This window comes from Alternaria rosae, assembly GCF_020736505.1.
Source record: "Alternaria rosae strain MPI-PUGE-AT-0040 chromosome Unknown BKA58scaffold_15, whole genome shotgun sequence".
NCBI classification, from domain to species: Eukaryota; Fungi; Ascomycota; class Dothideomycetes; order Pleosporales; family Pleosporaceae; genus Alternaria; species Alternaria rosae.
In genome coordinates this window covers 46,813-72,694 of record NW_025763584.1, presented here as the reverse complement: position 1 = coordinate 72,694, position 25,882 = coordinate 46,813, and the positions used below count along the sequence as shown (strand labels likewise).

Genomic DNA, 25,882 nt, shown 5'->3' with positions numbered 1-25,882 from the left:
GACAGGCTGGTACAACGTCGTGTAGCGCACGTGGCCAACGGCGCATCTTCTCTTGTCTTTCGCGAACGGCGCATCTTTTACTCTGCAAACTCCCGCGGCAGTGCCATGCGAAAGGCGACTCCATGGAATTTGCAGTCTAACGTCCAGCCGCGGAACGGCAAGGGCTACACATCCCGCGGCAACGCTCGCGGCTTCGACCTACCCGCGGGAAGGAAGGGCTCGCTTCGGGGCATGGCGTGTCAACAACGCTCCGAGATCCTTCGCGTACCGGCATCCCCTCGCTCTAGCTTCTTGGAACCAGCCTTAGTTGCCAAACGGCAACTGACAGTGGCGCATGTCCAGCGCCATGGTTCGTGGTTTCCTGGGGCCCCGCATTCCCCAGGCCTGCTCGCATTCTTAGCCTTTTCTCTAGACCCTTGGTATGCCTGCTAGACGTCTTTGGCAACCAAATCCGTAAGACGGCCCGCGACCAAGCGTGCAAAGGCTTTCAAATGGCCGATTATCTATATAACGACGAGGTGGGTGTCGTGAAGATCCATCATCAACTCACAACTAGGTCATCGGCGCACTCGACTCAACAACATGACGAACACCGACGAGAAGATGACGAATACCGACGTGAAGATGGCAGATGCCGAGTTCAAGGAGGTAGCTCCCGAATCGCATCCCATTACACCGCAGCAGATCCAGGCTCGCTTCGAAACATTGAAAGATTTGAGCCAAGAAGAAATGGATGCGTTGAACAAAAGACTTGTCAAACGACTTGATTGGAGACTCATGCCATGCATCACTCTCATGTTTCTCATGAAGTATGATTCCCAAAGTGTACTCCTGTATCATCGGGCTTACCAAACCTAGCTACCTCGATCGCATCAACGTATCCAACGCACGCCTGGCCGGGCTGCAAGAGGACTTGCACATGACCGACACCATTTGGAATACGGGTATAGTATGTTCTTCCCGCCGCCACAAGCTTTACCCCTACATATGATGATTTTGAGAACATACGCTGACCTGGTACCTCTACCTCCAGTCAACCTTTTACGTTGGCTATCTTGTTGGCCAACTTCCCGGTAACCTGTGGCTTGCAAAGGCGGACCCAAGATGGCTTTTACCGTCCATGATGATGGCTTGGAGTATCGCCACAATCTGCATGCCGGCTATGACCAGCGGAGCTGGCTTCGCCGTGTGTCGCTTCTTCATCGGCTTGTCTGAAGCGCCTTTCTTCCCCGGTATCACACTAAGTATGTTCCCATGCATCAGGCCCACATTTGACGACCTCGAACTGACTGACGGGTAATAGTGACATCTTCCTGGTACACCAAAGAGGAGAATCCCATGCGCATGGCTATCTGGCATGCGGGAAATACCATGTCGAATATCTTGTCTGGCTTCTTGGCCGCCGGCATCTTGACAAACATGGACGAGGTTCTCGGACTCCACGCCTGGCAATGGTTCTTCATCATCGAGGGCGCTGCATCTATTGTTGTGGCCGCCGGTGCCTACTTCCTGCTTCCTTCGTGGCCGCACAACACCAAATGGTTGACCGCGGAAGAGAGCGAAATGGCCATGTACCGCGTTCAAGTGTCCAACGGCGGCCATGATGAGGGCGTCGGTGGCACGTGGGATGGCGTCAAGGCTGCAGCCGCTGATCCATTTACTTGGTACTTCTGCCTGATGCACTTCTCGCTCGTAACAGCCCAGAGCTTCAAGGATTTCCTGCCATCGGTACGTTCCCATGTCCAGCGCCATTGTGCTATTGTATTCCCAGCGGCTAACCCTGAGAAAACAGATCATGAAGACATTCCACTTCGACCAACTCACTACCTACCTCGTTCAGGCCCCTCCATATGCCATCGCCTATGCCTTCGCGTGCGGTATGGCGTACACATCCGGCCGCTTCCAAGAATCCTACTACCACATCGTCCTACCCATTATCATGAGCGCAGTCGGCTGCGCCACGCTCATCGGCACCCTGAACGTAGGTGCGCGCTACTTTGGCCTCATCCTGCTCATCAGCGGTACCTACTCTGGCCTCAACCTCCAATTGAGCTGGGAAACGACGCTCGTGCCTGCCCCCAGGAGTAAGAAGGCGGCCCTTATTGCGATTGCAAACTGTATCAGTCAGACGAGCCATTGGTTTAGCCCATACTTCTTCCCGACGAGTCAGGAGCCGTTCTACCGTTTGGGTGGTGGGTTGATCTTGTTTGGATGTCTGGCTTGTGTGGTTTCGGCGTCGCTAGTCTTGATGCGAGCGAAGTCGCTGAACAGGAAGTTGGATGAGCAAGAGGGCTGGTCCGAGCACACTGGTGTTGAGCGTGGTTGGCGGCATGTATACTAATCGGTTGGGGAATGGAGAATAGTAGGTCGAAGATAGCAAGAAGGATTTTACGAATTTACGAATGGATGTTTACGGTTGCTTTTATGAGTCCTCGTACCAACGATATCAACGCTATTATTGGCAGATAAATCGCTATAAAGCCTCATACTGCCTACACCGTAAGTGGTAGTGCTGGTCACGAAGTTGCTGAAAGAGTTTGCTTGATAACGTGATGGATGGCCTCGGAAGTCTTGCAGTTGGGTCTTTGCTTAGTAAGAGAAGTTAGGGCTGACGTCGGGTGGTCAGTGCTTCATTCCACTTTCGTCCCGAGGTCGCGTCTGACATTGTCACCCCCTGCACACATACGACACCACGAAGCTTGTTGCTTGTCCACAAGGATGCTGATGAAAAGACGTACGAATCCTTCTTGCCACTACGCTGCATGCGTCTGCATGCCGCGCACTTTGGGCACTGGAATTTCTGATCTAGCATCGGCACTTTCCTCTGGCATTGAGAGATGCATCGTCGTCAGCCCGTGCTCACAGCACAGATGCCGCCGGTAGCGCACTGCGGTTGTTGCCTTCTGGTGATCTAATCTCAGCTCTGCTCCCTCCGAACGAACCACAAGCCACAGCTGTCCTGTGACCGCGAAGCCATGTGCGCCGGTGAGACATCACCAGGATCATAGCAGGCGGCTCTGGACTGTCATTCGGTAGCCAAGAAGCATACCTGGACGTAAACTACGAGGTTTTGCTCCGTGGCTTCGTGTTCGTCGTCGTCCTCCTTACTCGCACGCGGGTGTCTGCGGCCGATTGAGAGATACAGCTCACAGCACCAATGAAACTGTATCTCGTAGGCGTATTCGATGATTTGACTAAGCTGATCAGCTTCTTTCGACATCTCCGCTAAGCGCATCAAAGGAAGAACAACCGCTATGCTTCACACCAGGCAAGGATCATATCCCACTAGCCCCGAGCTTCGAGACGGTGCCCTCAGAGCTTGCTCATCGCTGGTGATGCGATCTGTTCAAAGGGTCATCTCCCCTCATAAGCCATCTTTTGGACTTCTTGAGGTACTCATGTATCTTTTCATTGCGTTCCACGTACCTTGCGCCACCCTATTTCAAGACGACGCCACCATCGGACCGAACACTAGCCCCACAGTATGTGTATTCGGGTAGTCGAGAAGTTTCCTGTTTGCGGATGTATCTACCACACGCATTCGGTGGATCGATGCGCTTACTATGGACGGCATCCTGTGGTTGACAGAGTCGTCTGGGTTGGGGCTGCTTGTCAGAATCACAAGACGTGCTGATATCAGGTACGTGCATAATTTCATATGTATCTGGTGTCTCGTTCTACTCGGTATCAATTGAGATTGCAATGAGTATGGTCAGCACCTCCAGCATCAGGGCGATGTCGTCTTGGGGTAGGATATTGACTTAAAACCTCGGTGGTCAAGTGGGAGGCTTTCACACAGAGATAGGTAACAAGGCGCTGACACACTATGATCTGTATGCTCGCGATTGGATCCAAAGGACATTGTGCTAACATATGGATGCAGAACACGGCTAGAGTCACGACATTCACCCTCTCGTCATGACAAGAGTCCGCAGGAAGGGATGTCTGAGTACGGTCGATCGCCAACTTATGGTTGATCACTATCGTTGGACCAATATCGGAACCATGCGCTACCACTCTGAACAGCGCCCTCCTCACTCCAACTTGAAACGCCGTCAGAGCTGCGACTACGTTGTGCGCCATTCATCAAAACAACTCCTACACTGCTTTTCGAACGTTGGCGACGAGTAAAGAAGGTCGCAAAAAGATGGACATGACGTCCGCCGAAATGGACGTGGCGAGTGACAGCCTACGTCCATCACTCACTGCTGCACAATGTTCTGGCGCTTGGGATACCTCTCCTCGTCATGACGGCTCAGACTTGTGACGACGTCTTCTCCTCTCCCACGTTCTTCGCGCCTTCCCGTACGACTCGGCTCACTGTTCACGGAAACACCGGCTGACGACGCATGACGTGACCGACTGCGGCTGTGGAATGTTCGGATACTCTGCATAATCCTATGGGCAGTCGCACGACTCTGTTCCTGAGGCCGAGAACCTCTGCGAATATCTCCACTGTCGCTAGTCTCTGACCGCTCGGGCGGGGCGGGCTGGATGGAAATACTCCTCGTCTTCGCAGCACCGCCGCTGTATACTGAAGAAGATCTCGACGTAACATGTCGACGCGATCTCGGCTGGTCGACGAAAGGGAAAGACTCTCCGGTCACCAAGCGTGCTGTCGTAACGCTCGCGCTACGGAATCTGGGCGGACTCTCCACAATAGTATCGAGGCTAGCTGAGGTGCGGCACTGCTCAAGATGGACTGGAACCGGCTCGTCCACAGGTGCATCGGGAATCTCTTCATCTACCATCAATGCCATTCTCGCTAGATCGTTAAGCTCGTCTTCCAGCGTCTTTCTCTCCAGGGCCTTTCCACGGACCTTTCCACGGTAGTCGGTCGGCAGTAAATGCAAGGTCGAGATGGAAGTGCCAATAGCACGCTCCACGCACTCGAGGCGCTCGATATCGCGCCTCAGCTCCTGCTGCCCCAAGAGCAAATATTGCAACGTGCCGACATCGGATATCGTTCGCGGATAATTGGATCCACACGACGTGTTACGCGGTGCCTGGAGATTGTGACCATAGTGGCACCTGAGTGCCTCGACAACCTGTGGAGCTTTCCTCAAGATTCTATCTTCTTCCAGCACAGCCTCGAGCATTGTTCTGTTGTTGTCATAGTGCATGCCTCGCGCTTTGAGCGAATCATCTTTGAGTGGCAGGTCTTTGCTCATACTAGCCATTTCTACAGATTGAAGGCTGTGATACTTTGACCGGTATGTCCAGGGCGTGAAGATGCTTGGAGAAGGTAGCTTGTTCCTCAGTCGTTCGTGCAGCGGTAAATTGACGTACTTGCAGCGGTCACAGGTCGACGGCGGAGATGCATCGGCATCTGGGTCGTCGATACAGATCGCCCGCTTCCTTCGATCCTCGTTCAAGACCTCTGTGTCGTCGAAGAAGACGCCTTCGACTTTGTGCTTGGGGTAGACGCTGTTGATGAGGACCTGCATGACTTTGTCTCTGTTGGCTTTTCGCTCTGAGAACTCTGGCGGCTCGCTGTGCTTGGAGCGGGAGGGCATCTTGCTGCGGTGGTAGTCAATGTTGTCAGAGGGGTAGCCTAGGACTGTGAGATGGCATTTGTCAGTATCATCACACTGAAAGCATACATGGAGGAGGGATAAGAGAGGACGTACCTTGCTTCTTCTCTCGAAGTGCATCATCACCTGCTTCGTTCACGTTGGTTAACACACCATCCCAATATACCCTCGCCTCCTCTTCTTGCCCGGCATCGGTTGACGCGAGCCAGAAATCAGATGGTGCGACAGGGGGGCTGACTGCAACGACACCCTCCTTCTCCCTATCCAAAAGTTTCTTCGCGTCACGTCGATTGCTCGCCTCAGAACCCGGAGGAAACACCCCCTTGGGCCAAGACACATTCGGTATCTTCGACGATACAACATCTTCATCCTCTTCCTCGACAAAATCTTGTCTCACCCCCGAATTCGCACTCCCACTCCCACCCCCACCCTCACCCCCCTCCCCAACCCCAACACAAAACTTCTTCGTAGCAGCATCATAGTACTTCCCAAACGGACTCAACGTCGGATCCACAGACGTCCTCCGTCCCTTCGTCGCACCACGCGTAGGTGAGCGGGCGGATGCGGTGCGTGCTTCGTAGGACGCGATGCGGGAAGAGAGGAGGTTGCTCTGGCTTGTGCTGGGGCTCGGAGTGGGATTGACGTTGACGGTTCTGGGTAGGCGGGAGGGAGTTGGTGGGGACGATGGGGTGTCTACTAAGGCGGCTTTTCCTTTCCCTTTGGTACGGGAGACTTTGTTGGTGCTGGGGAAAGGTGGGGGTGGTGAGGATGTGGAAGTTTCGGGGGTGTCGTGGAAATGGGAGGGGGTGGAGATGGAGGTTGAGGTTGAGGAGGATGGGGATGGTGAGGCGGAGGCGGATGGAGATGGCCATGGGGAGGAGGTATAGGTGGTTGCGTTGGTGTGGGTTTTGGGTAGACCAGTCGAAGATGCGGATGGGGTGGCGGGGAAGACGAAGTCTTCTTCTACAGCGGCGGCTCGAAACTTTAGGGTGTTGCGTCGGAGCATGGTTGCTTGCTCACGAGTGAGTGTGGTTCTTGTGACGAGAGGAGTGGCAGGGAAATGTGAGACGATGTCGTGCCGTCTTGTATCCCTTTGTGTTGGAGGGTACAAAAGACAGGAGTTCAGTGTTGTGAACTGAGATGAACAAGGAGGAAGCGTTTCCTCGCAGTGCCACAACAGGGCGGACACCGTCTTTACAAAACCTCTCTCATCTACCCCTCAATGGACCATTTCCACCTCATTACTGACATGTCGATGAGCTGGTTTAAGTATCGGGGTGCTGTGCTGATGTCGTGGATGGGTAGGTTTTCGGGATCAGGGTCATGACGATGTAATCACGAGCCTCAACATTGTTAACGCGGAGGCCCAGCAGGCGCGCTCAGGTTGTGTGTACAAGTCTACCATGAATGAAGGCAGTAGATTAGTGTCCAGAGAAGTACACGGACAGACTGTCTAGCGAGGGAGGTAAGTAGCGAAGTCTGCATATCCTCGACCTGCAATGTGTAGATCAGGCGTGAACATGAAAAGCTTGGTACAGAGAGGGTTCATGTAAGTGTAAGTACCAATTCCTTCAGACACAAGGGTTCACGACCATATTTCCAAATTGTCATACATCACCCAGACCCTTTACCCCTTTTCGTCTCACACCTTCCTCCACATCACGTGTCAATACATGGAAAGAGAGACCATGATCACTGCATAGCCATAATATCGTTGCAACTATATGTACACCAAGAAATCTACCACTGTGGGGTATTGAACCTAAGCCAGAAGAACCGTAAACTCATGATGCCCGCTTTCGTATGCTTGCCATAACACCCGTAAAAACTCCTACTAAACACCCTTGACCCGCATGTCGAAGCTCCTTCCAATCGGACCCGGATAACTCTGGAGACCCAAAATTCGTACGGCACCTGAAACACATATAGCCAAAGCCCAACGCCGAAGTTGAAGCCGAAGCTCACCGATCGCTTTTCCACCTCCTATCACCATCCCTTCACATCAGGCGCAAAGCCTTCACCACCATCTTACTTCCACAAATCATCTAGTAAACCTCCCCATGTTCCTCCTTCGGTTTATACATGATCGTAGTCAAAAACTGTCCACATATTAGCATCATGCACCCACCCCACAAACGTCATCAAACATACCTTCTGTTTATACCTCGTGGTAGCACTAGTAGCCAAAATGTTATCCTTGATACTGCTCGTCGCAAGATGATTCAGCACGGTATGATTCGGATGAATCAACACGCTACTATCATCCTTCATCGGCGTCGTCCCGTTGAGTATGCTCTTGCCAAGGAAACCGGGGAGTGAAGGTGGCGCAGGCAGGTTATTCGTCATGGCGTTTGCGCGCGCAAAACGGGATGATTCCTCAGGCGCGTCGAGATCGAGGAGGTAGCGCGGGATGTTTTGGTGATATTTCTTCGTAGGTTCAGGGACAACGGGTTTGGCTGGTTCGATCGGGGGCGCGGTTATCGAGGCGGGGTCTAAGTCCGGGGTGGGTGGTAGGACTTGGGGTGGGTACATGCCGGCTGGGGCTTCGCGTTCTTGGACGGGGGTTGCGGCATCGAGGGGGTCGGTGGTGGGGGCGTCTTTTGTTGGAGGGCTGGCGGGGAGGGGTGTGAGTTCGGGGTAGGGGACTTCGATGTAGTTTACGAGGATGTTGGTGTAGTCTACGGCGGTGGGGAGCTTGTCGCTTGTGCGCATGTCGTTGTCGACGAGGAAGGTGAGGTGGTGGGTTCCTGGGGTGACGGAGACGTAGGCGGAGAGGGCATCTTTCTTCTTGCTGGGGCCACTGCAGAATGTGTTAGCATTGTCTGTGTGCAGTGTAACCTCGAAGGAGGCAGATGCAGAATTGAGTTCGACGCGCAAGCCTCGTATACGTCTGCCTGCATCGACCGTTGTGGCCAGCCGCATGGCTGTGCCGCCAATCATCTCTGAGACATCGAAACCACTTACTTGCGATGCAATTTATATTTCCGATTCCACCCCGCAAAAGTCCCCGTAACATAAACCCTCTCCCCACTCCCCTCCCACTCAATAAGCGTCGGCACAGTCGGCCTCCCCTGCCCGGGTCCCTTGAACTCTTCTCCCAAATCCTCATCATCCGCCGTCGTCGTACTCAGCATAGAACTTCTCCGCGGCAACATGCCATCGGCATCGCTCTCGTGGACAGGCGTCCATATTTCCTGGGGCGAGATGATGGGGCTGCCGGGGGTGTGCACTTCTTCTTCTATGGGGAGGGGGAGGCGTGGTGGGCGGCTGAATTGCGAGGCTGGTGGCAGGTAGTCGGAGGCGGAGGCTGGGTCGAGGGAGGAGGGGAGGGCGGAGGTGTAGATGGGGGAGGAGGAGGAAGGGAGGGTGGAGGGGACGTCGACGGGGGCGGTGGGCGAGGGTTCTGTCGAGGGTGCTGGATCAATGGGTGCTGCGTCGGGTACGGGAGCTGGCTGCGGCGGGGTGGCATCGCGGGAGGCGGCATGGGTCTGCTTGTCCTTGTCCTTGTCCTTGTCGCTGCGGAAGTGCGCGCCCTTTTGGCTGCTCTGCTCGTTGCCCATGGCGGCGGCGTCGTGGGTGTGGGCCGAGTGGTTGCGGGCGGCGTGGTTGTTGTAGTGGTCCTGGGCGGCCTGCAGCTGCGAGGTAATGGCCCTGGTGCTAGTTCCCACGGTTTGCGCTCTCCCACGCGAGATGGGGCGGGCCGACGTGGGATGGCTCTCAGCGTCGACGAGGCTCACGCTGGGAGCCGCGGGGGCTTTGGCGGCACTCAGCGCCTGGATCGACTCGCGGCGGCGGGCGCTGTGGTGCTGGCTGTGTGGGGGGTGAAGATGCGGCAGGTGGTGGTGGTGTTGGGGTCGCTCGTGCCCGTGGCCGCTGTGAGTGCCGTGGCCATGTGATGCAGTCACGTTGTTGGCGTGGGAGCTGCCCGCGCTGTTGTTGGTGGGCGAGGCCGGGTTCGACGTGGGCGTCGTCGACCGCGAATTCTGGTTCCCCATGAATACCCGCTGGCCGAACGCAACGCGGCGGGAGAATGTGCAAGAGGGCGAGGTTACAGAGGTCTGCAAGTAGACTGAAGCTATCGCTGGCCCCGGCCTTGGATTGCATGCGAGGCTCACAGGGATTAGGATTTCCATGACTGCACCCATCGCCGATAGCTCAATGCACGAGCCAATGACACCTATCGTGGGGCAATCGGCCCTGTATCGTGAGTCGCGCCCATCCACAACCAACGCGTCAACACATCTGCCCGGGCGGATATGGACGCGAGCACCGTCTTCTCAGTCGTTGCACGCATCTCCGTGCAATTGGCGCACGTGATCTGGTTTCCCATCAACAAACTCATCAATCTGATCGTCATCTTCTTGCTTCCATTCTACAACGTCATCACATTCGTCCTGCTACCCTTCATCCACCTCGGACAATCAATCATCGGGGTGTTATCGATACCATTTAGCGTCAAGTGGTTGGAGAGAATAGAGGTATTCAATCTTGATCCATTACGTATAATTTTACCATGCTAATCTGTGCAAAGACACTCTACGTCTACTTCGGAACAGCCAGCCTTATAGGCTGCATCACCGGCACCATCATCTTTGTCATCTTCAGATTCCTGTCATCGACCCTCAAGATCGATGCACCCATCGTGCCCAAGGAGCGTGAACAGGGAAGGACAGCCGCAGAGTATAGGGCTGCGCGGCGTGTAATGAGGGAGGAACCCATCGACCATTCACCGAGTGCGACGCCCGTGGTGTTGAAGAAGGTTGCTGGGCCTCGCAGGCGGGGTCTGCTCTCACAAGCCATCATCGAAGAGGAGGACTCTGACTTTTGACATTGCCCAGTCTGGCTAGATAGTATTGTTGGGGACAGCCACTAGAGTAGAATGACCAGAATCTCTCCACTGTGATTCCGAACTTATGCTGGGACTTTGACGATCCGTGCTCGATGTGAGGCCTTTGCCCAGGTCCGGTCCATCGGAAGTCTTCCCCCCATCATCTTTGTCTGCATCGACCGACACCAGGTCCAAGAATAGGTCCGACATGGAAGGTTTCTTTCGCATCGCGGGCTGCGCTACAGGCCGTGGAGGTTGCGGACACGGGCTCTGGGGTGCCGGTGGTCTACAACGTGTCAGACGCGAGCAGATACAAAGCTCGTTACTCACGCTGCTGGAGCGCCCTCTTTCTCGTCGGTACCAGCCAGTGTGAGCCAGTGGAAAACCACAGCAGCCCACGTGACTGTTGACATTCGGTTAGCCAGGTTCACAACAAGCTGGTGGTAAAAGTACCATCCAACGTGCAAATCGTGTAGCAGACCTGTTGCCACAAGAATACATTAGTGATTGTAACACAGTTTCAGCCTAGAGCTCAACGGACGAACGCCAGTTCGTTTCCCTGCAGAATGCACAGAGAGGCAAGATTTGCTCCAGTAGGCACAATAACAAGGACTGTTCCCCAAAAAGTCTTCCACAGCAGAGCTTCAACTTTCTTTGCCATGACTTCGTTTGATCGATGAAGGTTGGGCGTGACTTTATTGTTTGTCCGACTACAGATGTTGCCAATCCACAGTGCTAAACGGCTCGTGAAACTGGCGCTTGAGGTTTGGCCGCCTCTGACCAATGGGTTCAGAAGGTATACAAACACCAGTGTGAGGTAGATGTTGATGACGATGTCGCATGTCAAGAGCGGGACTCCGGTGTATCGCTTGACACCAATGCGGCAGCGTCCATCGTCGGAGATCCAGAACACCGGTAGAATGAACGCGACACATCCAATGGTACCGAGGCTCACTACGATGCCAATTGTGCTGTATAGCCATAATGGGTCATGGTAGCGTGTCATGTAAGGTGCTCGTAGGGCGTGCGCTCGCTCGACCAGGAAGAGATACCTATCCGCCAAGCCGGGAGTTAGTTTCCCCAGTCCATCTATGATCTCTCTAGAAGGGACAGCCTCACATGCTCACTTTACTGCCGGCATAGAAAACGATGCACAGCCTCATGGCGACCTTGCAGACATTGTTTGTTCCGAGACCTAGGCCGTTATTTACGACTGCGGCCGAGAAAGCGAAGCCAATCGAGAGCAAGTAGAGGATGAAGACGTAGACCTGGGTCAAGGTTATATGATTGAATGGCTGACGGTCAAGTATCCGAACGCGATAGCCTGTTCGCGTCAGTTGTACGTTGCATGCAGACGAAGCGAGCAGTCTTGCGTACCGAGCAGCCCAGATAGCAGGATGACACAGAACTTGGATGTTACAACAAATGATGTACGCGGCCCAGGTGGTTCACCAGTTGGTTCACCGAACCCAACTTCCGCTTTGTATAGCGATGTAGGCCTATCGATCGAGATGGCTGCCGATATAACCGCGGCCACTAGCAACGTCCACAGTCCAAGGGAGATCAGCATTGCGGTAGGAAGCGTTGTGCGGAATATCAGCTGAGAAAGGATTCAGGTAAGAGGATAAGTTGGTGACATGGCTAGGAGTTAGCGATAGGTCGTAGGCGTTGTTCGAGATGGCGAAGTCAAATGAGGTAAGGAAGTGAAAGTGCATCAACTCTCACGTTGCAACTTCAGCATGCTGCGATCGGCATGCTCGAGCGCCACTTCCTTCATATGCCACGTGATGGGTGACACGATGGGAAGTAACAACCACCTCATTCAGGCGCGATTCTTTGGACGAAGCAGGAGAGGCCATACTCGTAAGACGACTATGCTTTACGGGAGAACAACCTCAAGTTCTAAAAGAAACCATCGCAGCTACTTGCTCAATGGAGACACAACCTATAGCGGGTGATTGACTGGATTGCACAACCGATGTGGAGTCAAGTGGGGTTGAAACCAGATGGATATTCGCACGCACTGGAAAAGACGGAGTAGAGAGAGTTCTTGGCGAAGACCCTTCTCCACACATTCTGATGCGATGCTAGTTGCCACTGAATCATGAGATGCGCAACCTCTTTAACCTTGTGACATTTTCCTGCGAAGTCGGCAACATCTATCGTCATTGTGTAGACGGGGCTTGCTGTTGGTACGTCATGGAGCTCGCTTCCTGCCGTGGGAGAGGGAGACCAAGGACCAGGGTGAAGATGCCAAAATCTACCGAGACGTCCATGGATACCACTGAAAGCGCCGACCGTCGAGTTGGGCGCTAGTCTACCAAGGTCCATCTCTTTGCTGGGTTTTCTCCCAGTTTGGTGGGTCCTGATCGACTAGCAGCAGGTGCAAAAGAAATTTGCCCGCCAAACACACGCCAGGGCGCCTAGCAACTGTGTGTACATAGACTGCGGGCTGTTGGGTTATCGCGCGTAGTGCGAAACTGCTTGGTCGACGTAGGAGACATGTGGGCTACGCTTGGCTGGCTGCGTAGGAATGTGGGAACTGGTGGGAAGCGAGTGTGAGAGATGTAGCGCGCTGCAGCATCGCGTCATAGGCGGGACGGAAATGCCTCACTACACAGCCTCTCGCGACAATGACCGCGTATGGAACTGGCTGCGAGTGAGAGACGAGGCTGTTTGTGTTGACTAGACAGCGAAATTGGACTCAAGGGCGGTGGAGCAAGGCAAGCAACAGTCAGATATTCACCGCAACGGTGTGGGGTGGAGTGGTCGCAGCTCGAACCGTGTTTGACATGTGAAGTGCCTGGAGGGGGCAGGCGCGAACCCCGTTAGCGTGCCTCCTGAGATTGGGCGTCTGTGCACAGCCTCACTCTAGCCCTCTAGACGCGCAGCGCCCGTCTTTTGTCTCACGCCCACGCCTCTGCCCTTTCTCCCTCCCTCTCCCGCCAAGTACTAGACGGACGTTGATGCTTGCCGGATGCTTGATTTATACCTCTTTTAATACCACATCTCTATCCCGCCCTCGCGACTTTTCTTCACTCACAACCTAGTCCGTGCACAACGATCCATAGGGAAAGGAGGCAGAGAATAGTACCAGCAACCATGCGGAGAGGCGTCACCATATTTCTGCTCGTCACCATCGTCGTCCTCGGCTTCGCGGTACACAGCGTATGGACACTGCTCGGTCTTCTGATTGCGACTGGACGCGAGGATGCCATTCTCCGCGGAGAACTCCCTGCGCCCAACTCGAGCGCGATCAGTGATGCGCCGCAATTGATTCCCAAGATCATCCACCAGACGTACATCAACGACAGCATACCATTGCACTGGAAGGGCCCCCAGCAGAGCTGCCTGGACCTCCACCCCGACTACGAGTACAAGCTATGGACCGACAAGAAGTCGCGCGAGTTCATCGCAGCCGAGTACGCGCTCTTTCTCCCACTTCACACGAGACTTTGACTAACACCGTCAGATACCCATGGTTCCTCGAGACTTTCGACGGCTACCCCTACCCCATCCAGCGCGCCGATGCTATTCGCTACTTTGTCCTGCACCACTTTGGTGGAATCTACATTGACCTGGACGATGTACGTGTTGCATGTTCTTTTAATTGCCACGACGCTAATAATCTCAGGGATGCAACCGAAGTCTCGACCCTCTGCTTGCCTACCCAGCCTGGGTTCGCCGTACCATCCCCACCGGTATCTCCAACGATGCCATGGGCGCGGTCCCTCGTCACCCTTTCTTCCTCAAGGCTATCGACTCCCTGACCGACTACAACCGTCGCTGGCCACTCCCCTACATCACCGTCATGGCCTCCACCGGACCTCTCTTCCTCAGTCTTGTGTGGAGACATTACAACAACGCTGGTCCCATCGACCAGAACCGCGTGCGCATCCTGTTCCCCGAAGAATACAACAACCACCCCTGGAGCTTCTTCACCCACCACCTCGGAAACAGCTGGCACAGGACCGATGTCAAGATTATTTTCTGGCTCGCCAAGCACTGGCTCCTCGTCACCATCTTCGGATTCGCTGTCGGATTCACCGTTCTCGGCATGTTGTACAAGTTCTTCGTTCTCAACAAGCGATCGACCGGACCCGGCTCGCCAAAGATGCGCTACTTTAACCAAAGGATGCCTTTCTACCGTCGCATCAGCCAAAAGCGGAGCTTCGAGCTCGACGACCGCCACGAAGTCTAATCGCGACATCCAGTCCACGCATTGCATTGTTTCAGCGTTACGTCCGTACACATGTCTTGCATTTATCCGGCGTTTTCCCATCATCATCATCATCATCATCACAGCAGCCGCCTCGTATTTTCGCTTCTCCGTTATCCTACAACCCTTTTTGTTCGCTTCTATCCACATTATTGATCGAGGGCTGCGTTGCCCTCCTAGCTTGTTTAACTGTTGTTTTCACTGTGGTGTTCAGGCCACAACCGGCGCTGTTGGTATACATGAAAAAGGCTGGACCACTGTCTTTGTCAGAAGAGGGAGAATCTGGGTGGAATCCTCATAGAAAGAGAAAGGGCCAGACCGGGGCCGGACCGCGGAGGCATCAGGAAGAAAGACCGAAGAGCTCGGCTTAGGGATGCGCAGTGTTGTTATGTAGATAGAAGGAGAAGCGTTATTGCTTATGTTAATATGAAATGTATTGAGTAATTACCAGTCCGGTTTATGAATTTTCATGAATGCTTGTTTGAGCAGGGGATCATGGCTGTCGACAAGACTGCAGACCACCATCAACGAGAACAATAGTAACGACAACAGACTTCAGTCGAACAAGCCATTCCATGTTTAATCTCACTCGTGAACACTTGAGGAACCATGTCTTTCCGAGCTTTCCGAACGGCATGCGAACACGCAAGTGTTGCCCCACTTGTTTCCCCCGACCGTCCATGATTGGCGCACCTCAGCCCGGCATTCCCGTCTCGCTACTTCCCTCCCCTTGTCATCAAGCTTACTGTGTTCGTAACCGTATCGCGACATCGCATGTGCCAGCATACGGGTCTCTGGGCGATGCGCAACGGAATAGCGGAGTTAATTTGTTTTTCCAATGATGTGAGATCGGCAAGTTGCTGTGGCTCCGGCTTTGGGGTTGATGACGTGGGTGCGTTGGGAGAGGGGAGGCTGAGGAGAAGGTGATGGAGGCTGAGGTGGAGGGACTGTGTAAGATAGCAGGGGATTAGGTTTATTTGGCAAAATACAGATTGCCTGGTTGGTTCTGGGACTGGTTTCCAAGGCTGTACTCCTAGTCTGTGAGCGGGATCATCATAGTAGATCTTGATGTTTCGGAGAGAGAGTTGTGGAGTCGGAGGACGATGCCGGCACATCATACCGCAGCAAGATACCTAAGCCTCAAGGATCTACATCTAGGTAATGACTGTGTCCCTGGACCGAGTGCAGCATCGCATGCACTTTATTGAGTATCAACAACGCCAGATCGACATGAGTTGCCATAGCCACTGCTCAGCGGCCAATGACGCCAGTCCGCCACTTCCGTAACCGTTGCAGACCTTCCGTCATCGCTCGGCCCTGCGCAATCAAGCAGCCATTCAAGTTTGAAGCTCCCAATGTTAGAAACACCGTTCTCTAAGTTTAGGAACTTGACAGCCGGTATCCGTCCGTCTGGATCCACATCGTTCCCATATCCTGATCTCGTACCTGACGTCGCTTCCTCTTTCTGCTCATCAACTTCGATGGATGTGACTTGAGCGCCTACTACTTTCACAACCAACCCAACTCAACCCGAATCATACCAATACACGCTTTCTGTGTCAAATTCCTGAACCTCAATTATCTCGGATCGCCACTTCACAATGGTTGGAGCTACAGTACAAATGCGCGAGGGCGCTGAGCTCGTCGGCGAACACGGCTACCGGTACCTTCTCGTCAAGCCTCTCGGTCAAGCCAACGTATGGGTAGCTGTCGACGCGGCTTCCCAATCGAAGATCTTCATCGTGAAGCAACCCGGAGACGATGACGTCGGTTTTGGATGGCCAAAGTTTCAACACGAGATGATCATGCACGAGCTGCTGAAAGGCATTCCCACAATCCGACAACAAATCGACCGCATCCCACCATCCGCCAGAGGCGATCCGCCTCGAATCGTCCTCGAGATCCTTCAATCGACTCTCTGGGATGCGCGGAAGAAGCGCCAGTTCAGCGATGTGGAACTCAAGGGTATCATGCGCTCGGCGCTGCTGGGCTTGCGAGATGTGCATCAACGAGGCTTGGTGTATGCGGGTGAGCTTCTACACACACGAGCGGGATCGCAAGCAAGAGCTAACTCCACCCAGACCTGAAGATGCAGAACATCCTCCTAAGCGGCTTCGAAGACGAACCCAACAAGAAAGCCGCTGTTGGAGACGACCGCATCACCGCCAAACTAGGCGACTTAGGAATCGTCATGGAGCCAGCAAAAGGCCTAGTCCAACCCATCGTATACCGCGCCCCCGAAGTCTACTTCCGCAACGAAATCAATCAGCCAGCCGACATCTGGTCCTGGGGCGTCATCTACTGCCAGCTCCTCGAAGCGCAAGCCTCCTTCAACAAATACGGCATCTACGACGAGCTCCTCCAAGGCAACACCGGCCAAGGCCAGAAAGAGCGTTCCGTCGAACGAGCTATAGCGCACGACTTCGGTCTCAGCGCGTTGGATTACTACGAAGGCTGTAGACTACCATACCACGACCGATCGCACCACGAAGGACAACACTGGGAGAGGCTCATGAAAAAGGGTGTTCCGGAGAAAGAAATCAAGTTTCTGAGCTGGGTTCTCAATCCTGTTCCCACGGATCGGCCCACAGCGCAGGAGATTCTCGATGCAGGCTGGTTCACCATGGACACAGCGAAGACGAGCAAGATCGCCGACAAGCTAGAGAAATCCGCACAAGACAGCCGACGAAGAAATATCCAGCGCAAACGCAGTGAACCACTCCTATCCACCTATTCCACACCCACACAACAGTCTTCTGGCCTATACACCCGCGAGCAACCCACATCCTTCAGAAATACCACAACTACAAATCCGACAGCATGGTCTCCGGCTGGTATGCCATGGCAACCCCAATCTAGCCAATCGTACTACCATGCGCCGTCGTCACAATCTCAATCACAACCCCAACAACAACCTTCTTCCCAACAAGGTGGACCGCCGTATCAACCCATGTCCTTCAAACCTGTTACGGTACAAGCGAAAGAGGAATTGGATCACAAGGCTAGGCCGGTTACGCCGAGGTCTGCGACGCAGAAACCGAGTGGAAGTACGTTTTTGAACTTTGGGAGCTTTATGCGGTGAGTGTGGGGTTTTCGTTGGGTGTGTTTGAGTGGATGTATGGAGATTAGAGGGTGTAAGGGTGTGGTGGTTGGGTGTAGTAGAGTTTGGTGTAATGATATTGTTTATTGTTCTAATAAAGAAATGAGATGAGAAGGAGTTGATTGAAGTGACGTGAAAATGGAAGTGAGATGTTGTCGGATTCATTGGTGACGCGCCCGTTCGAGGCGTTAGGCAGGTACGTGGGTTGGAAAGTGTGTGGAGTAGTGAGGGACGAGAAAACGTGTTGCTGTTTCCATTGTACTTCGTGAGTTTCATTGTCAGTTTTCTTTGCGGTGGTTGGATGAAAGTGGTTGTGAGAATGTATATGTTTATGCTAATCAAAGTGACCTATCCCTGTGAACTGCTATGGCCGCGACTTTCGGGCAGCTTACCTGGTCGGTTCATAAACTCCATAGTAAATATCTCGTAGAGGGCCACGAGCCGAGTTTTTCATCGGTCAGTATATCTTCTCAAACGCATTTCCCATAATCGCTGAACATCCTTCCCGCGGCTTTTTCAAATTCATATGGAGTCCATATCTCCGCCCAACTATAACTCTTGGACCAACGCTCTGTAAGTTCATCTCCATGTTTCGCGCGTCCGATTTCCTGGAAGAGACTATGCAGTTCCTTGTCAGGGCGCCAATTTCCTACCGACCATTCCAGTCGACGGTGTGGTCCAAATCGTTTGGAGCGTTCTGGTTCAGTGTATATGATACCCCATGCTACCTTTAGATTCTGATGGCCCACAGGCATGTCCTCGGGTTTTATATCGGACCCATTTATGGGCGACCATATTGTTGCTTTGTTGAGTATCGGCATCTGTGTCGCTGCTCTTGCGAGGCGTTCAAGCAGTGGAATGAGATTAGCGTCAGGAGCGATACGGAACTGTCTATTGTTCGCAGTACGCACGGTACTATGTTGCCAGTTGTCGCTGTACCGCTCGTCCATTTCCTCATCCAGCTCCGTAGGAACGTAGGGTGGGTAGGAAGCGCCTGTGACAGGGAGATCACGTGCAACTTGGCCTTCCCCGGTTGAGCCTGAGAAATACCATGTTCCATCTTGACGGGCGTTGTGAAACATAATGTCGAGTAGTTCGAGGTTCGGCCAAGAGGTGTGTGTTGTTGTCAAGTTCTGTGGTGACAGTGCTGGGAACATGCTCTCGTCGATCATGGCCCGTAGTTGCATATGGCGGAGATCGTTGCACAATACACTGAGACTTGAGGTAAAAGGATCATGACCAAGGTTGCTACCTACAAAATCTGGCAAGGGTGTGTCATGATGGATTCTTGTCGCCCGATCCAGAGGGTGTAAGAAATCGAGTGAAGCTCGCCTAAGCGTTTTGGGTAGCTCGTCGACACAGCTGGTGATTGCGGCTGCGAAGTCATGTCGTGAATCTCGTCGCGGGCCTGCCCAGTCGTGCTCGTAGTGTTCACTACACGGATCTTCCTCTTCATTCAGTGTTTCGCACCACTCGTACCCTCCGGTTCGGGTACCCAAATATTCTAGATTGGGCATCTTGGTCGCTAGGTCGATGAGAACCCGCAGATCGAGCCTTGATTCTTGCGTCTCAGACCAATTTTCTCGCAGGGAATACTGTTATCTGTAAGGGTCGTATGGCTCGTACCCGTGCTTGCAGTTATTGTTGATTTCAAACGATCGGATAGACGCGATTGGAGGTAGGTCTTTTGCTAGTAGGCGAACGCGCCAGCTGGCCATATAGCGATGGGGACATGCATCTTCGTTCTCCGTTCTTCTTATCGGGTTGTAGGTCGTGAGTCGATACCTGCCCGGGGCGTGGTTCTTGCCGGCCTGCTTCTCAACTAGTTGAAGGATGTCGAACAGGTATTGTATCTGCCAGGTAAATGACTCGTCTCTCTCTCGCACCTCGTCGGCACTCTCTCGACAGAATACTCAATCATCACCGTCATCATCATCATTGTCATCGCTGCCATCGTCATTATCGTCGTTGCCCTTGAAGTCATACGTTGCAGAGACGTCTGGCCGGAAAGTCACCTCTCTTAGATAGAGAAGGCGATGACCAGAGAAGCGCATGAGGAATTCGGTTGAGTTGCTTTCAGTGACTGTGAACTCTGCAAAGCCCCAGAGTACCTTTCTGCTGCAAAGCGAAATTTGCTATTTAGGGTGAGAACATTGCGCAAGTCTTCTCTAGGTGAAAAGCTAGAGATTCTTTCGATGAGCTCTTGTGGAAGTTGGTTCATAATGGTGGGAGTATATGACAGACAGTATGAGTTGAGGAGATGAGTAGGCAAGGACGACGAAGGCATATCGTAAGGGCGCTCGCGACTGCTAAAGATAAGGAACGAGCGAAACCAAACCCGGCTACAAGCCCGCCCAATCTGGCGTGTCCAAACCTAATACTATGTACTCACATCGGTTCTGATTGAAGTATGCTTGAGAAGCACGTCCCCAATATCTACTCATAGCGTGAAGCGGACTGATAAAACCACACCGTGAGGTCTGTATATTCGGAGTGTCGATGAGTTGTTGGTTTGGACCCGACAGCCTTTGTCTCAGAGGCTCAGTCAACGTTGCCACTCAGCCCTGCGCCCCTGCATAGGGTATGACACCTGATGTGAGCTCTCTTATTCCTGAAGGAGTATCTCAGCCCCAGGACGTGGTCATCATTGAAGAGCCTCATACGACCCAGCTTACGGTGGTGAGGTGATTCAGCCCCACCGTTGTTGGAATCGGACACCGAAAAGTCGCTTATTTCCAGCGAAATAACCGCGAATGCGACCACGTTGCCAATGATGGTGTTCTTCAGATTGCGGCGTTATCAAGGCTCGCAAATGCCGCTTACGAGGACTGCTCGTCGAGAGCTCCGCCTTGATCTTACACGGAGTCACACTTTACCGGCGTCATCGACGTCACCAGAGATAAGAAAATCGAAAGGTCTTATATCTGAGACGTAAGCTCTGCACCTACAGGGCACTAGCAGCGTCATTCGTTCCTTCTGCTCAGGTACTTGTCTCATAGTCCTCATCATACGACGACGAAGGGCGAATGCGACCAGGATCATCATAGTAATCGTCAAGCATCCACCCTCGACGTCCACTGGGGGTTGACGTCGTAACTCTCTTCCCAATGTTCGACTAAATCATTACCATGCTTCTAGCGCCCAAGGTATTGGAACAGATTGCGCAGCTCCGTATCTGGACGCCACTTTGACACCATCCAAATGAGACAGCGCATTGCTGGATCATCTTTTTTGTCTTCGCTTGGGCCTATCGGATATGGCAGTAGAGAACCCCAAACACCGTTGTCTTGATCGGAATACTGTATGCCCCAATAAGGTCTCTGTCTGTAGAATACGTTGTCGTAGTCCTGAGCTTCTTCATCGTCCCATTCTGGATCCCAGTATGTCGGCGACCAGATGATTGCTCTCTTCAAGGAACACATCCGCGCTGCAGTTCTAGCGGAGCCCTCGAGAAAAGGCTTGAGACGCGTTTCGTCTGGTACCACACGAAATTCATTGCTGCAGCTGTTAAGTGACGACTTATTATCTAAGTCGTGCATGTCTTCGTCGAGTTCGCTAATTTCAAACGGTGGATAAGAGTCGACAATGATTTCATAGCCAACCGCATTACGACCTTGACCATGAGGTTCATGGAAATACCACGATCCGTCGGGTCGTAACGGGTGCAACATGATTTTCAGGATCTCTAGATTAGACCATGGCGATTGTGAAGCATCTTCTAATCGAAACAGGCTTTCGTCTACGACAGCCCATAGACGCAGCTGCAGAGTAGACGTGCGAAGTCAGTGTATGTCTCACATGCAGTTCGTACAGCCAGAACTTACCTGTCGAAGATTATTGGTAAGGATGCGGACGCTAGCGCTGAATGGGTCGTAGAGAGCTGGACCAACTAGATTGGGCAACAATTTGGTTTGGTCGGCGTCGAGTGTCTGCTTAAGTGGGTTGATAAAATCCAGGCTCGCTCGCTGAAGTGACGGTGGTATTTCAGCGTTGTGGAGTGCCACGGCGCTTGGGGAATCGTGCCTTGCATCACGACGTGGACCGTTCCAATCATGTGTGTAGTGACTGTGGGGCTCTACATCGCCATGTTCGTCGCAAATCATATCAGGCTATTCGAATCCTCCGACCTTACAGCCTAAATACTCAAGGTTTGGAAGCTTCGATGATAGAGAAACCATGACCGCCAGGTCTAGCTTCAGTTGCTGTTCCCAGAAAAGATTCGTGTATGCCGCAGGATAGTCATGCGACTCATGTTTCTCCTCAAGTATACTCATTGTTTCGCCGGAAACGTTGTATATCTCAAAGGAGCGAATTGAATGTACAAGGGCAAGCTCAGGGTTGAGCAGGCAAATGCGCCAGCTGATAAATTCGCGATGGTTACATTCAATGCTGAGATGGATCAGTCTCGTGGGGTCGTGTACCAGGAGTCGATACCAGCCTGGTGCATGCTGGGGTCCAGCATCCTCTTCAACGGCTCTGAGTGTTGCAAAAAGAGTGTGTACTTGACGCGTGAAGTGCTCATTCTTTTCTCTTATTTCGTCCGCACTTTCTCGATATCCTATGAATTCATCATCATCCTCATCCTTGGGGGGGGGCCAGAGTGGAGCGAAATTGGGCTGAAAGTGCAATTCCCTCAAGTAAAGCAGCCGGTGTCCTGAGTAAAGCCCAAGGAACTTATCCGCGTTGCGCTCATTCAGGGTAAACTCTGTGAATGCGCCAGAATAACTCTCCGCGGCAAAGCGAAACTTTGTGGAGAGAGTTAGAACGTTCTTGAGATCGTCAGTGGGCAGGTATCTGGTGATTTCCTCGATGAGTTCTTGCGGCAGCCGACCCATGTCAAGCTAGCGACTTTAATGGGCTGACTGAAATTGTCGTGTTCTCCTCGAGCGTTCGATTTGCGGACAGGCGCATAGTTGTAGGTAGACGTCGAGGGAATGGGGCAGAGTGACAGCGAGCAGAGCGTGTGTTCAGAGCGTGTGTTGTTGGGGGCGGGTTTGCGGCGCGGTTGCTGTAATGCACGTAGGCTCCAAGCCCTATTAATGGAAGCACATTCCGAACGTTCCGAGGCGTTCCGAGCAAGAAGACAGACTGCAACAACGCCGACGCGTCACTGGTATCTCCAAGGCTGACCCGCTTGGGAGTCTGAACTTCGCTTATTAGAGATTAACGAATAATGCAGTCGTAAGAGTGTGAGATGCATATCGGGATACAACATAACGGGAACCTCCCCCAGTAAAGATTGATTAGTAGAGAAAAGGCGAGACATGGTACTGAATATAGACTGAGCCATCAAACGTGAAGGATGCTTTACACCTGTATCTCTCCCTGACGAGTCTAGCCAGACTACATGTATACCACTGAAGATAGTTGCATGTAGAGTGGCATCATACTCAGGCCTTGATGAGATTGCGTGCTTTTTCGATAGTTGTAGCCAGTCAGTATCCGAGGATATCAAAGGTTATTGGAAGGGCTTCAAAGTAATCCATTCCGAGGTACAGACCCTGCCAGATGCGCGGTTGAGAAGTGTTACACGTCTGTGAGCGCTGGCTAGAACGAGCGTGCCGCTGGTGCAGGTGTTGTTATGGTGATGGCGTCGATGCTGGAAACCACCGCAGGCGGCATGCCAAGGCGAGCTAACGCCATTCGGACTCCCTTCAACGCAGAACCATGGAACGCAGTTACATTAAATGCAAACACGTACGCATGCTGCATTTCTTTCTGTAGTTCCTGCTTCGAGGACAAGCAATGTGAAGATGTGCAGCTACCTCTAAGTGTGCACGATGAGCAGAAGACGATCGCGCAGGTTCCACCTATCCTCGGCGATCTCTCGTATGATTGGTCCATTGCGTGCGCAACTTCCTTGCCAAAAAAGCCGCCCCAACGCATCCGCTGAACACGCTCGACATCGCCGCCCACCTAAACCTTTTCCATCGCCAAACAGCACTCCAACACCTCATTTCATCACTTTCGACGCGATAAAGCGCATGCGGAAGTCCGTGCGACACTTTTGACACCCATATCGACAATATTGCGACGCGTTGGTGGTCGGATTGCGCTTCTGGGAGCGTGACTCCTCTCTTCGCTGGCTGGCCCCCGGCGCCAGATTTGCAACCAAAGCCCCATACGCAGCCCAAACCGTCGTCACGTGCATAACGGCAAACAACAATGACGGCTCGCGCGACCGGACAACGCTTCAGACAGCGCAAGCTATCGACTAAACAGAATTTACCTGTCGTGCGCGAACATGAGGTTGAGCAGCTTGCTGATGACGATGCGTCGCGCCATATTCCCAAGGTTGAGACCGGTGTTGAGAAGGGCGAGGAGATTGTAAGTCGCGCTAGGCCGCTTTCGGTTTTCCCTTTCCCTTACCCACCATATACTAACATCATGTTCAGGAGCACCATTTACAAGCTGTCATCTCCGCCGCCCAGGCAGCATCGCAGGGAGCGACTGGTGGGAAGATTGCACAACTCTACATCCCGACTCCGGATGCTGTCGCGAGTACACTGCAGTATGAAGATGTCTATCCAAAACGATTCACGCAGCCCGCCACTTACATTCGATTCTCGTCTACTGTCGAGGATACATCTGGCTGTCCGTATTGCATGACCAGTGATGATGTCGCCTTTCTCAAGTCTTACAACCAAAAGAAGGGCAAAACCAACCACTGCTCAGAAGACGAGTTTGAAGAAGTAATCAACTTCTTCGAAGAGACCACCGCGGTAAAACAACCGTATGCAGCCGTCGACAACTCGCCTGTTCTTGCTTACGAGGAACTTGAAGCAGAGTTCGATGAGACCATCAGCGAGTCGGCGCGTCGGTTCGCACGAGATATTTATCCACACTGGAAAAACCAGCGGCTACTGAAAGGCAACCGCCCGCTCATGCCCTCATTGAAGTTCGAGACGAACCTCGAGACCGATGATGCTGATCCGTATGTTTGCTTCAGGCGACGTGAAGTGCGGCAAGTCCGCAAGACGCGTGGTCGCGACGCACAAGTAACCGAGAAGCTGAAGAAGCTGAGGAAGGAACTCGAGGAGGCTCGTCTATTGATGTCGCAAGTCAAACGGCGGGAGGCCATCCAAAGAGAACAACTTGCTACGGACAAGCTGATCTTTGAACAACGGCATGCTGTCAAGGAGCTTAAGCGACGACTCAGTATCAAGGGTGATGACGATGAGCTGCTCATCACTCAGAAGGTATGTCGCAATGAACTCACCAGAGCATTTGCACAAATGACTAACGTACCACAGCCTGCACCCAAGCCCAAGAGAACTGCCGATGTCGAGAGACAACGCCAGACGCTTCCTGGCATGAAACCCACAAACACACGTCCAGACGGGCGCCTTGTTGACGGTGACATCGTATACCTCGAGGAGCAGCAAGCTAAGCGCACCGAGGCCATTGATAGCTTCATCGAAGACAACCTCGTTAAGCACCAGAAGTGGAATGTAGGGTGGGTCGACGCAACATGGCGGCCAATTACACCCCCTCTGGAGCCACCCGCTGCGAAGTCAGACTTCCGTACGGTGTTCACGGAGAGTCAGCTTCCCACGCCGCCTGCATCCGTGTCTGATGGAGAGGGTGCTGATGCCACAGCAGTGGTGCCGTCGAGTAAGCAGACAGATCCACGGAGAAGCGCGCGTATACGTTTCGCCACTCCTCCAGATGACGTTCCATTCCACGACCAGTCTAGGTTCCGTCGTAGAATCGGTCGAGGTGGGCGCATGATGATCGACCGACGAGGCGTGAAGCGTCAGAAGACCGAGCGGGTCGATGATCGCTTGGCAGACCGATGGCGTTTCTCTGGTGACAGCAGCGAAGATGAGGAGACTTATCCCGTTGACTGGACTGACAACCTGCACATCAGATACCGCATCATGATTGAGCGTCAAGGCGAAAAGGCAGCGGCCCAGCAACCACCCGCAAATCCCAATCGCCGGTCGATTGAGAACCATAATCGATCTGCGTCCGGCCATCTTCTTCCTCCTACACCGACAAGCGCGACAGGCGCAGGACCAGCGGGAAGATGATCCTTACAATTTGCTCAGTCTTCTTCGTTCAGCGCTTTTCTTGTCGACAAATTATACCCTTTGTTTTCTATTCGTTCGGCGGGCTCTGGCTTCAAACATCTACCAAAGCTATGTACACTAGCCCTATAGATTTGGGGAGAGGAGGATGGTTGGTCGGTTGGTGGGTGG

General features: G+C 53.1%; 11 protein-coding genes across 11 annotated transcripts; 5 read left to right on the top strand and 6 right to left on the bottom strand.

The window, feature by feature from the left end:
• The first annotated feature begins 615 nt into the window (after positions 1-615).
• On the top strand, positions 616-2,539 carry BKA58DRAFT_450900 (major facilitator superfamily domain-containing protein). Its single transcript, XM_046174365.1, has 5 exons — positions 616-809; positions 859-949; positions 1,034-1,244; positions 1,328-1,728; positions 1,793-2,539. Exons 1-5 carry the CDS (start codon positions 625-627, stop codon positions 2,339-2,341), a joined length of 1,437 nt encoding a protein of 478 aa, XP_046019855.1. The 5' UTR covers positions 616-624; the 3' UTR covers positions 2,342-2,539.
• Positions 2,540-4,089: 1,550 nt separating this feature from the next.
• On the bottom strand, positions 4,090-5,833 carry BKA58DRAFT_72589 (uncharacterized protein). Its single transcript, XM_046175811.1, has one exon. It carries the CDS (start codon positions 5,655-5,657, stop codon positions 4,203-4,205), a length of 1,455 nt encoding a protein of 484 aa, XP_046019854.1. The 5' UTR covers positions 5,658-5,833; the 3' UTR covers positions 4,090-4,202.
• A 1,325-nt stretch (positions 5,834-7,158) lies between these two features.
• Positions 7,159-9,662, bottom strand: BKA58DRAFT_395313 (5'-AMP-activated protein kinase beta subunit, interation domain-containing protein). Its single transcript, XM_046171277.1, has 3 exons — positions 8,499-9,662; positions 7,686-8,334; positions 7,159-7,633 (listed from the first exon to the last, which is right to left on the bottom strand). Exons 1-3 carry the CDS (start codon positions 9,527-9,529, stop codon positions 7,580-7,582), a joined length of 1,734 nt encoding a protein of 577 aa, XP_046019853.1. The 5' UTR covers positions 9,530-9,662; the 3' UTR covers positions 7,159-7,579.
• Positions 9,663-9,790: 128 nt separating this feature from the next.
• On the top strand, positions 9,791-10,616 carry BKA58DRAFT_450890 (uncharacterized protein; the record flags this gene model as incomplete). Its single annotated transcript, XM_046174364.1, has 2 exons — positions 9,791-10,012; positions 10,066-10,616. The coding sequence occupies 2 exons, from the start codon at positions 9,791-9,793 to the stop codon at positions 10,360-10,362; spliced, it is 519 nt and encodes a 172-aa protein (XP_046019852.1). The 3' UTR covers positions 10,363-10,616.
• Positions 10,371-11,932, bottom strand: BKA58DRAFT_450870 (uncharacterized protein; the record flags this gene model as incomplete). The annotated part of the gene is made up of 5 exons (XM_046174363.1): positions 10,371-10,765; positions 10,816-10,843; positions 10,904-11,414; positions 11,482-11,686; positions 11,740-11,932. 5 exons carry the CDS (start codon positions 11,930-11,932, stop codon positions 10,689-10,691), a joined length of 1,014 nt encoding a protein of 337 aa, XP_046019851.1. The 3' UTR covers positions 10,371-10,688.
• A 1,532-nt stretch (positions 11,933-13,464) lies between these two features.
• Positions 13,465-14,563, top strand: BKA58DRAFT_406690 (mannosyl phosphorylinositol ceramide synthase SUR1; the record flags this gene model as incomplete). Its single annotated transcript, XM_046171975.1, has 3 exons — positions 13,465-13,784; positions 13,835-13,949; positions 13,997-14,563. The coding sequence occupies 3 exons, from the start codon at positions 13,465-13,467 to the stop codon at positions 14,561-14,563; spliced, it is 1,002 nt and encodes a 333-aa protein (XP_046019850.1).
• A 1,440-nt stretch (positions 14,564-16,003) lies between these two features.
• Positions 16,004-17,756, top strand: BKA58DRAFT_425139 (kinase-like domain-containing protein). Its single transcript, XM_046172916.1, has 2 exons — positions 16,004-16,609; positions 16,663-17,756. Exons 1-2 carry the CDS (start codon positions 16,183-16,185, stop codon positions 17,661-17,663), a joined length of 1,428 nt encoding a protein of 475 aa, XP_046019849.1. The 5' UTR covers positions 16,004-16,182; the 3' UTR covers positions 17,664-17,756.
• Positions 17,757-18,026: 270 nt separating this feature from the next.
• BKA58DRAFT_395307 (uncharacterized protein) lies at positions 18,027-19,037 on the bottom strand. The gene has a single exon (XM_046171276.1). It carries the CDS (start codon positions 18,866-18,868, stop codon positions 18,152-18,154), a length of 717 nt encoding a protein of 238 aa, XP_046019848.1. The 5' UTR covers positions 18,869-19,037; the 3' UTR covers positions 18,027-18,151.
• A 1,354-nt stretch (positions 19,038-20,391) lies between these two features.
• On the bottom strand, positions 20,392-21,890 carry BKA58DRAFT_72564 (uncharacterized protein). The gene is made up of 2 exons (XM_046175810.1): positions 21,506-21,890; positions 20,392-21,442 (listed from the first exon to the last, which is right to left on the bottom strand). Exons 1-2 carry the CDS (start codon positions 21,782-21,784, stop codon positions 20,816-20,818), a joined length of 906 nt encoding a protein of 301 aa, XP_046019847.1. The 5' UTR covers positions 21,785-21,890; the 3' UTR covers positions 20,392-20,815.
• A 401-nt stretch (positions 21,891-22,291) lies between these two features.
• BKA58DRAFT_280006 (uncharacterized protein) lies at positions 22,292-22,516 on the bottom strand (the record flags this gene model as incomplete). The annotated part of the gene is made up of 1 exon (XM_046166824.1): positions 22,292-22,516. A coding segment is annotated over one exon (225 nt), but the record flags the coding sequence as incomplete, so codon positions are not given.
• Positions 22,517-23,846: 1,330 nt separating this feature from the next.
• On the top strand, positions 23,847-25,714 carry BKA58DRAFT_326784 (enhancer of polycomb-like-domain-containing protein; the record flags this gene model as incomplete). Its single annotated transcript, XM_046168080.1, has 3 exons — positions 23,847-24,008; positions 24,077-24,880; positions 24,935-25,714. 3 exons carry the CDS (start codon positions 23,847-23,849, stop codon positions 25,712-25,714), a joined length of 1,746 nt encoding a protein of 581 aa, XP_046019845.1.
• Positions 25,715-25,882: the final 168 nt, after the last annotated feature.